The 11,267-nt window shown below is 47.3% G+C and overlaps 1 protein-coding gene across 1 annotated transcript in view; it reads left to right on the top strand.

The window, feature by feature from the left end:
- Positions 1-1,303: 1,303 nt before the first annotated feature.
- LOC134365074 (leucine-rich repeat-containing protein 37A3-like) overlaps positions 1,304-11,267 on the top strand; it is a 43,380-nt gene continuing 33,416 nt past the window's right edge. The window contains exons 1-3 of the mRNA XM_063081265.1: positions 1,304-4,245; positions 4,363-4,707; positions 7,922-7,993. Of these exons, the coding sequence (XP_062937335.1) occupies positions 1,304-4,245; positions 4,363-4,707; positions 7,922-7,993 (3,359 nt within the window). The remainder of the gene's footprint in view (positions 4,246-4,362; positions 4,708-7,921; positions 7,994-11,267) is intronic.

Below are 11,267 nucleotides of genomic sequence, written 5' to 3'. Positions count from 1 at the left end.
GTAAGACAAGAAAGGAGACTGTATCATTCAGGGTCCTGGCAGGTAAGACACGGCATTTTCAAATGGCATAACTGAGGAACAAAGACATAACCCCTAATCTTTGGAGGAGTCTAATCTCATTGAGAAAATAATGCTTAACAGGAAAAATTGGATAATGTGGCAAGTCAATATGTATGTGATGGTGCAGATATGAGCGTACTTTAAAAAGTTTGTGGAAAGGTTCATATTATCTTTTAATTATATTTTTCTATGGAGTTTTCAAACTACCCTTGTAATAATAAAGGAATTCAGGAAAGAGAAATCCTTGCAGGCTAGAAAACTGGGAAAAGCTTGTTGAAGAAGTACAATTTAAAGCCTTGGAAGATGGGAAGAGTTTGAATTGACAGAGAAGAGAAAGAATGTTCTTGGCATGGAATGGCATGAGCCAAAGACCAGAGTTGAGAATGGGGTTCGGGAGAAGAGAACAAAGAGGACAGTAGAATATTACAGCAGTGGCCAGAATGGGATTGACAGGAAGAAGAGAGAAGGTTTATGAGCCAGGCAGAAGCAGGTTGTAGGGAGATTAATATCCAGGCTGAGAAGATTAAATTCAATGAGTTGGTAATGAATAGACATTATATGAGCAGAAGAGTTTTTGAGCAGAACAAAGTAATGAAAGCACCACTTTGGGAATATTAATCTGGTGTTATTGGGAAAGAGAGAAGGGACATGAGTTAGAGGGACATACAAACTGGTAGGATAATCCAGCTACCTGGTAATGTAGACCAGGGTTAATGCTTAATCTTGGCATTCACATTGACATTTTCTTGGAAGCCATACGGCCAAGGGGAAGAAGGTCTCTCATATTTCAGCTTGGAAGAGGCGGAGTCCAGGCTGTCAGAAGCACAGCAGCACTTCTGAATATCCCAAGAGGAGAGGCCCTGTGACTCCCTTGGATGCCCTGCAGCCCCCCACCCCAGTGGACTGCTGGAGGCCCAGGGCTATCTGGGTCTGTGACCCAAATCCTGCCTCTCTAAGTAAGTGAGGGGCTGTTCCAGCAGGAGGTGACTGTCACCTCTGCAGGGGGCAGGGAGGCTTGAGCCCCTTGATTACAGGACAAGGCTCACTCTTGTGGGCCAGAGCCTAGTAAAGGTTGTTAGTGATAGTGATGTCATAAATGAAGGGTGGGCCAGGGGTGTGGCTACAGCTGCTCAGGGTGTGCTCATGGCAGGGACTGCCATAAGGGTTCTGTTGCCGCTCAGCGAGCAGCAGTTACCCGATTGGTCTGGGTCACTGTGCCCCAGAGCTTCTATTTATTTATATGATGTCCCAGTTGCGCTTTTGGGCCCTCTGGCTTCTGACGTTTGCACCCTTATGGATGCTAGTTCAGGTGGCTCCCCTTCCGGAGTGGGCCAGGCGCCCTGTCCCACTGACCTCCATCCCCCCAGAGCTGACTGAGACTTGGTCTTTGCGCTCCTCTGAACTGCCACCTGGATCACCCCATGCGTTTAAGCGCCCGGCAGCCGCAGGGAGCTTTGGTTACCTGGGATCCTCCGCTGCCTTCCAGATGTTGGTCTGGTTTCGGGAATTGGCCAAGAAGCTGATTCCATCGCTGGGCCCGGATTCAGCTCAAGAACTGCCCCCAGAGCCGGATCGGTTTGCGGTTCTGCATCGGGATCTGCGTGACAAGCTGGCTCGGCCACAAAGGCTCCCAGACATGGTTCCAGTGCAAGACTGGCAACAGAATCAGGCCCTGGTTCTGCCTCTTAGACTGAAAAGTAAGATTCAAACCGTAGACAGTGAGAGTTCAAAAGCAACCAAGTTTGTTGTTTCACCCCGGAAGAGAGATCTCACTCAGCATCCGCGGCTTGCCAAGATTCTTGGAATTCCAGACACATTTGCATCAAAACCTAAGCATCCGAAACAAATCTTGCAGGATGATAATGGATTTTCAAGTACGGATATAGATTATCCTGAATTTCCTCGAGAATCCCAGAGGGACCCAGATGAGCATCTAGAGGCCCCCGAGCCAGTTGAAACTAATCAATTACAGCAAGAGGCTCTATCTCAAAACCTAGAGCTCCCTGAAGAGATCCAATCCTCTCCACCCCAGCAAGACCCAGCTCAACCTCCACAGCCTCCTGAGCAGGAAGAAGCTTCAACCCAACAGGAGGCCCTAGCTCAGCCTCCAGGCCCTGCTGTGGAGGCCAAACCATTTCCCAGTGAGCAGGAGCAGGCAGCTCAGACTTCTGAGTCTCCTGAGGAGAGTGAACTTTCTCAAACCCAGCAGGAACAACCAGCTCAGTCTCCAGAGCATCATGAAATGACGGTTTTACCTCTAGGTCACCAACAAAGTCAGCATTTAAGCTTGCCTGGTACCACTACTAAACCTCCAGATCTGCAGATTACCATAACAGCAGAACCTGCTGCAGAGGTGGGAACTTTTCCAACTTACCATGAGTCTACTGCTCAGCCCTCAGTGCCAACTAATGATGTGGAACCTTCTACAACCCAGCAGGAGGCCCCAACTCTGCCTCCAGGGCCTCCCGAAGAGGTTGAACCTTTGCCATCTCAACAAGAGGCTTCAGGTCAATCTCAAGAACCTATGAAGGATGAGGAGCCCTCTCCAGCCCAGCAGGAGGCTGCAGCTGAGCATGCACAGACCACCGAGGAGGCAGAACCTTCTGCAGCCCAGCAGGAGGCTGCGGCTGAGCATGAACAGACCACCGAGCAGGCAGAACCTTCGGCAGTGCAGCAGGAGGCTACGGCTGAGCACGCACAGACCAACGAGGAGGAAGAACCTTCTGTGGACCAGCAGGAGGCTGCGACTGAGCATGCACAGACCACCGAGGAGGCAGAACCTTCTGCGGCCCAGCAGGAGGCTGCGGCTGAGCATGCACAGACCACTGAGGCAGAACCTTCTGCAGTGCAGCAGGAGGCCCCAGCTCTGCCTCCAGAGCCCCCTGTGGGTGCCGAACCTCCAGCAGTCCAGCAGGAGCACCCAACCCAGCCTCTAGCACCTTCTGTCGAAGACTCAGTTCATCTTCCATTGGATGATGAGATGACATTTTCACCTCTAGATCTCTCTTATATATTCAGAAGTCATGATTCAACACTGCCTAGTACAACAGTTACACATGTGGATGTGGAGCTCACCATGACTACTCCAGAGCCTAGTGCAGAGGTTGAACCTTCTCCACTCCAGCAGGAGGGCCCTGCTAAGCCTTCAGTTCCCACTGAGCAGGTTGAATTTTATCCAATCCAATCCCATCCTTACTCCGAAACTCCAGATTCCCTTGAAAACATTGAATTTGATGTAGCCCAGCAAGAGGCCACAGCTCAGAGTCCGGATCCTCTTAAGGAGGTAGGCCTTTCTCCAGTGCAACAGGAGGCCCCTGCTGGGCCACCAGAGCCCTCTAAGGAGGTTGAACCATCCCACCAGGAGACTCCAGGCCTGCAACTAGAACCCCCTAAAGAGGCCGAACCTTCTCCAGTCCCCCAGGAGGCTGCAGCTCCACCTTCAGAGCCACCTAAGGAGGTAGAACCTTCTCCAGCTCAGCAGGTGGCCCCATCTCAACCTGCAGAACTCCCTGAGAAGGTAGAACCATCTCCAGTCTATCACGAGGCCCTTCCTCAGCCTCCAGGTCCCCCAGAGGAGGCAGAACCTTCTCCAGTTCTGCAGGAGGTCCCAGCTCAGGCTGCAGAGCCCTCTGTGGTGGTGGAATCCTCCCTGACACAGCAGTTGGCCCCAGCTCAGCCTCCAGAGCCATCTAAGGAAGTTGTAGGTCAACCTCCAATGAATTATGAGATGACGGTTCCAGCACCAAGTCAGGATCAAGCTCCAAATCCAACGTCCAGTATCACAGTTCAACCTTCGGATGTGGAGGTTACCATAACTCCAGAACCCAGTGTGGAGGCTGAACATTCTACAGCCCTAAAGAAGACTACAGCTCCTTCTGCAAAGCCTCCCGAGGTAACATATCCACGTCCAGACCAGGTTCAGACTCAGCATCCGAACCCGACTCCAGTCACAGCTCAACCTTTCGATCTGGCACTTACCATAACTCCAGTACCCACTATGGAGGCTGAACATTCTACAGCGCTGAAGAAGACTACAGCTCCACATCCACACCAGGCCCAGACTCAGCATCCAAAGTTGACGCAAGTCACAGTTAAACCTTTGGACCTGGAACTTACCACAACTACAGAACATACCACAGAGCTGAAACCTTCTCCCACCAGGCAGGAGACCACAACTCAGCCTCCAGAAACACCTAAGGAGGTTGCAGCTCAACCTCCAGTGTACCAGGAGGTGACAGTTTCAAAACCAGGACAGGATCAATCTCAGCAACCAACGTCACGCAATGTTGCAGTTTGGCCTTTAGACCTGGAGCTTCCTGTAACTTCAGTATCTACTACAGAGGCTGAGTACTCTACAGCCCTGGAGAAGAGCACAGCTCCACATCCACAGCAGGTGCAGACTCAGCATCCGAACCTGACTCCAGTCACAGCCCAACCTTTGGATGTGGAACTTACTACAACTCAGCATCCATTGGTGTCTTCTGAAAACTACACCCCAGAAAAGAATGCCATGGAGAGCATCAACCTCTGTGAGCTCTGTGTCTGCAGAGACGAGACACTGTCCTGTACTGGTCTCAGCCCAGAGCAGAGGCTCCGCCAAGTGCCTGTGCTAGAGCCCAAGACCTACAACGGCACCTTCACCATCATGTGAGAATCACCTTTTCTCATTCGTTCCCTCCCTCCTGCTTGGCACAGCAGCCTTTTCCTTCAGGTCTTCTAGGCCTTTCTCATCTTCCCAATCCACTTTGACCGACTTTCTGATTTTACCTTTTGCTTGTCAACTTCCCCTTATCCTCACTCTCCTTACTGTTGTGCCCCCTTTCCAGGCTTTCACTTGTGATTGCCCTGACTCTTTCTTTAATTCTGTTTTTCTTTATCTCTGCAATAACATTTCTTAACCTCTGCTCTCCTCCCATTTTTGAGCCACACTCTTTACAGCAGGGTGTCTCTCCCCATGTCCTTAGTGATGAGACAACAAAGTGGTTAAGAGTAGAGTCTGGAGCCAGATTGCCTGGCTTTGTCATTTATTAGCTTTGTGAACATGGGTGAGTTATTTAGTTCTGTGACTCAGTTTCCTCATCTGTAAAATGGGGATTATGATAGTTACCATTTCATAGAATTGTTGTGAGATTTACATGAGTCAATATATAATATCAGTGCCTAGCATACATATGAGTCGTAGCCATTAATATTATTATTATTGTTCAGTCCCTTAGTTATGTTGAGAACACATCTTTGTCCCTGGCTTTCTATAGATAACAGCCATTTTGTACCCAATCCAGGGCTAAGTACTGTGGGAGGCACAGAAGTATGACATTGTCTCCAGAATGTGACCATGATAGGTGGGAAGAAATGGACTAGGCATAAAAAGGGAGGTGACATATAATTAAGTGCTAAATTAGATGCAGACAGTAGCTGTAATTCACCAGAATTTGTAATCACTGAGGTGAAGGGATCAGGGAAAGTTGCATGGGTAAGCTAAAACTTTACCAGGGATTTAAAGAGTGGCTATAATTTGTTAAAAAGAGAAAAAATAGTGAGTACGGCCTAGGCAAAGCCATGGCTGCAGGAATGATCAAAATTTAGTAGATAATTGGCTGCAAAGAATTGGGTTAAGAAGCAATGATTATGAAAAAGCTTGAATATCAACTATAGGGCTTTGAAAGTTACACAAAGAGAGATGGAGAGCCATTGAAAATTTTAAGCAAAACAGATAAATGATTAAAACAGGAGGATTAACGTAGAATACATATTTAGAGTGATATAGAGGGGGAAGCTTAATAGAGGGAGACTAAATAGAAAGCTGTAGCAAAATCTAGGAGTGGTGTGGAAAGGGTCTGAATCAGAGTGGTTGTGGTAAGAGTGCAAAGCAAATCCTGGGAGCACCTCAAAAAAGAACAGATGGGACTTAGTAACTGACTAAAGAGTTGGGGGATGGGGTGTACAGGAAAGAGAAGAATCAAATATAACTTCAAAGTTTCTGTCCTGGAAAATGAGGAGAAGGATGGTGGTATGACAGGTGGAAACGTGACAGGTGGGAAGGAGAGCCAGTTTGAGGGAGATGAGTTCAGCTTTAGGCATCTTTTATTATCGGTGAGCATAAAGCAACCAGAAGGCTTCTGGCTGAGTGCAAGTGTCCACTAGGCACATGAGCAGACGGGTATTTCTTTTGACTTGTTTCTGCCGCTCCCCAGGGGAAATCGTGTATATAAACTAAGTAAGTTGTTGCTGCGGGACGGGGACAGAGTTAAGGGTGAGGATTCAGTCATCCACAGAGTTGAAAGTGAATATAAGGAATCTAACAGCTTCTTTTAAACATGTGTTATTCATGGAGACACTCCCACATTTTTTAAAGAGCCGTGAAAGTATATAGGATAAAATGTGAAAATCTGAAGCCCCATACCTCTTATCGCCCCCCAACCCTGCACCCTACTGATACAGGATGTGCTCAGTTTCCCTGGGCTCAGGTTTCAGGACGTGCCTCTGGGTTTCCAGCCACTTGCTGAGGTCTCAGACCCCTCCTCTGGGCTCTCCCCTGGAGGAAAGCTACTGTTGCCAGTTAGACATATTTTTAGCACCAACAGGGGGAAAATGAGACCACAGAGGACTGGCTGATGCAATCCAGTGGCTGGTTGTGCTCAGCTGAGACCACAGAACATTCTGGTGCATATAATTGGGAACCACCTCCTTAATTGAATATCCATTAGATAGAGAAACTATAAAAGCCGAATCCCAGCTGAAGGCTTGGTTGTTGCTGCTCACTTTCCTGGAGGTGGCTGCACTTGGTTGAGGTGTGTATGTTTTACTTTGTATATATCTTGCTTTCAGCAAGCAGCTGCTCATCCTCTGGAGGTGGCTGCACTTGGCTGAGGTGTGTATGTTTTACTTTGTATCTATCTTGCTTTCAGCAAGCGCTGCTCATCCTCTGGAGCCATCCTGCACTTTGTACTGAACTTTAAGTATGTTTTTGTAGCTTTTGTGTTAGACTTGATGTCTGTACTGCACTTAACTTTTGTGTTAAACTTGGTGTGGGCCCTGCTCAGTCTCTGGGCTGTGCCACAGTCTCTCTGTGGAACCTGTATTTCTTATATTAAACTTGATCTCACTGTCTACTGTGACTCTGCCCTTGAATTCTTTCCTGTGGCAGAGTCAAGAACCTGGTAAGAGGACTGGGCAGGTTGAGGCTGACTACGGGGCCCCTGGGCCCTACCTCCAACATCACTCCCTCCCATAAGATAACCCTGACTTTTTGGTGTACGTCCTTCGTTTCGATCTCTTTCCTTCCCGTTTTTTCCCTAATGAGTTGATGCTTTATTTCTTGCTCAGTGATTTGTGCTTTTTCCCTATACAGTATTTCTAAGAGTTCTTTCCATCTCAGCACATTAGACCCTTTAATTTCTAATTTCCCTCACCCTTCCAGTACCTGGAAAGGTTCCTGCAGAGAGCTCTTAGCCAAAGCTTTGGTGTTATTTGGCATGGGGATTCTTTATTCTTCTTGGCTTATGATGATGTATTTTTACCCATTTTTCTATTGAATTATTTACCATTTTCTTATTAATTTGTAGGAGTCAGTTTAGACACATAGTGATTTTTAGAGAAAAGAGTAATTAACTGGCATTATCTTTCCAAAAGATTGGTCAGATAGGAAGTTAAGATTCTGAGGAGATGCCTCATGGTTTGTGCCTGTGACCCCACATTATTTCTTTATTAATTGTGCAAACTGGGAAGCTGATAGCTCTGGAAATTAGAAGCTAGTGTTTTCCGTGTTTGAATATCCCCCACGAGGTTGCCATGACTCTTTTACTTTTTCTGTTCATTCTTTTCCTACCTAATCAAGGATGTGAACTGTGTTTCTTCACAGAAATTTCCAAGGAAACGCTATATCTTCCATTGATAAGCATGTGTGGGAAGCATACCGCTGGACTGAGAAACTGTGAGTATATTCTCTCCAGATAGGAATACAAAATACTACATGCAGTGTAAGTCCTTTCTTGGTCCAGAATTTTGAGGTCAGTACCTCTGAGAAAAGGTATTTCCCCTTCCATATCCCAAATCAACCTCTATTGATTGCAGCCTTATGGTTATTTAAAATTAAAATTGGTGGCCTCTTTAAAATAACAGACAATTTAAATTTATTTTTTGTTATATTAGTTATACTTGACTATATTCTTATGTGTAAAAATGAAGTAACAGGTATAGTGGAAACCCTCTTCATGCACTAATCCCTCACCCCTGAGGTAAGCACTACTCTGAGTTTTGTATATGTCCTTCCAGACCTTTCCCCATGCATTTGCTTCCATATATGTACACATAGCAAAATAGCTTTGTTGTACAGTTTTATCTATTTTTTTTTTACATAAATGGTAACATCCTACAAATTAATTCTTTCACTTCATGATATGCCTTAGGTATTTTTCGTTCCTAATACTTAACATGGTTACTCCATTCACTTAAACTCCTACGTTATATGCCATACTATGACCCCTTCTTGCCATGTGATAAGCTGGTGACCATGAAGAAGGCCCTCACCAGATGTGGCCCCTGGACTTTGGAATTCCCAGCATCCAAACTAGCTCAGAAGAAGAAGAATCTTGCCAAGCAAGGCAGCGTGTGCAGAAGAGGGCCAAGCTCCAGCCCAACACACCCTGCGTCCCCCGTCCATCTGAGGCTCCACACCCACAGACCACCTGCCACGCTGACTCTGGAGAATCATAGCTCATGAGTGATTCATGTTGAAATCTGACAGAACTAAGTGATCCTCGGCCAGTCTACTCTAAACAGGGTGGTTTATATGGAGAAAGTTGATGGAGAGACAGTTTCCTGTCTGGGATCCTAGGGGAGAAGTGGTGCAGTGGCCAGCTCCCAGGTTCTCAGCACGCGTTGAATGATGCATTCAGATGGCCTTACTGTTGCCTAACGTCAGGCAAGACCCTCTACTTTTCTGAGCCCTGCTTTCATCTTCTGTAACATGGGTATGAAAACACCCACCTCACAGGACTGTTAAAGCGTTAGAAGTAATACTGAAAAGTATGCACACAGTGCCTGGTACATAGTAGGTACCAAACTGTTAAAGACTGAAATATTCCCACACCCTCATTCATATGTTGAAGTCCTAACACCCAGTACCTGAGAATGCAACTTATTTGGAGATAGGGTCATTGTCGATATAATTAGTTAAGATGATGTCATATTAGAATAGGGTGGACCCCTAATCTAATCTGATTGGTGTCCTTATAAAAAAGGGGAAATTTGGACACAGAGACACACAGGGAGAACACCATGTGAAGATGAAGGCAGAGACTGAGTTGATGCTTCTACAAGTCAAGGAAAGGCAAAGATTGCCAGCAAACCCCAGCAGCTAGGAGGGAGGCCTGGAACAGATTCTCCCTCACAGTCCACAGAAGGAACCAGCTCTGTGGACACCTTAGTCTGGGACTCATTGCCTTCAGAAGCATGAGACAATATGTGTCTGTTGTGTAAGTCACATTGTTGTTACTGCCACCCTAGCAAATGAATACACCAGCAGATGGGAGCCCATCATCATCTTTGATAATCCCTGTGGCTCCTCTCTCTGCACCTTCCACGTGGCTTCCTCCAAGGGCATCCTGCAGACAACCAGCGCCAGCACTTGGAGGGATGCACAAAGGAAATGTGCTGTGGGTGGAATCACTGGGAGCTGAGACCAGAGAAGTGATGCTTCCCCCTCCTCGTCTAAACATCTCTGTCCCCCACAGCTCAGCCTTGGCAGTGTCTACCCCACCGCTTCCCCTTTCCATGTCCCTGATGTCATCTTTGGCTCCTCCTCTGCCCACATGCCCATCTGTGCCGTGGGGTCTTAGAGAAGACCAGTTCCAGCCCCAGCAAGGCTCCTGGATCCACCAGACAAGGATGCCTCTCCTGGCGGAGGGATCACAGAAAGTTGTGGGACAGCTTCCTGTGCTTGGAGAGTGCGTGTGCAAACTCCTTTCTTTTCTTTCTTTTTTTTTTAAAGATGACTGGTAAGGGGATCTTAACCCTTAGCTTGGTGTTATCAGCACCACGCTCAGCCAGTGAGTGAACCGGCCATCCCTAGATAGGGTCGGAACCATGGCCTTGGTTTTATCAGCACTGCACTCACCCGAGTGAGCCTCGGGCTGGCCCTTGCAAACTCCTTTCTTAGCTATTGGCCCTCAGAAGCGTCGCGACAGGGCACCGAGATAAGTGGAGCAAGCTGGGTTCCTGTGCCACCAGGGAGGGGGTGTGTGGCCAAGCAATGAATAAGTTTAAAGGGTGGAGAACAGGAAGCAAGATGGTGGTATCTGCTTTATTTAAAATTCTGAGTGCAGCGGTGGCAAAGCAGGGCACAGCCTCCTGGCGAAGCTTGGGAACGGCTCTGGAGCGCACTGCTTTGATTCCCTTCCTTCCGCTTCTTCTTTGCTCCCTGTCTTCTGTGCATCGCTTTTCTCTGCTCCTTTGGATGTTATGGGGCTAAGCGTATGTTGCACCCGCAGAATCCTCCTATTAATCTGATGCGGTCAGTAATGTGTGATTTAGGGGTGTTTGCATGCGCTGCACGTGGGAGGGGCAGCAGGGGGGCGGTGGCAGGAGAGGAGGAAGAGGAGGGGACACCCCTCTGATCCGCTGAAACGCTCCTGAAGAGCAAACCATCCACATTACTGAAGGTATCAGCTGGGACCTGCCTACAGTTATGTCAAAGTGTGCTGCTAAGTGCCAACTCTCCCTTTGTGCTGTGACACCGAGAGCTGCCAAAAGACATTTAAAAGCTTGCATGAACTAGAAAAAAACCGTACATATATGTACATATGTTCCATAGTGTGGATGTATCACAGTTTAGTGATTCCCTTATTGATAGACGCGTAGATTACGGTCAGTTTTCTTGTTACACGCATTGCTGCACTGAACGTCCTTGTCCGTGCTTCTTTGCGGACATCGGCAAGTATTTCCGTAGAGTAGATACCTGGAATGGAATTGTCGGGGTGATGGCTATGCAGATATGAAATCTTAGTTGCCCTCACAGGAGATTTGCCGACTTACACTCCGGTCAACAGAATATGACGGCACTCACCCCCACCCCTTTCACTGCTGGGTATTCTCCATCTTTTGCTGATACGATTGGTGAATAAAAAGGGGTCACATCTGAATTTGAATTTTTTGATTACTCATAAATTTAAATTTCTAAATGTTTATTGAGCATTTGAATGTGTTTC

This window comes from Cynocephalus volans, chromosome 16 (genome assembly GCF_027409185.1).
Source record: "Cynocephalus volans isolate mCynVol1 chromosome 16, mCynVol1.pri, whole genome shotgun sequence".
NCBI lineage: Eukaryota > Metazoa > Chordata > Mammalia > Dermoptera > Cynocephalidae > Cynocephalus > Cynocephalus volans.
The sequence above is the reverse complement of the archived record's forward strand: the minus strand, read 5'-3'. Positions and strand labels throughout refer to the sequence as shown.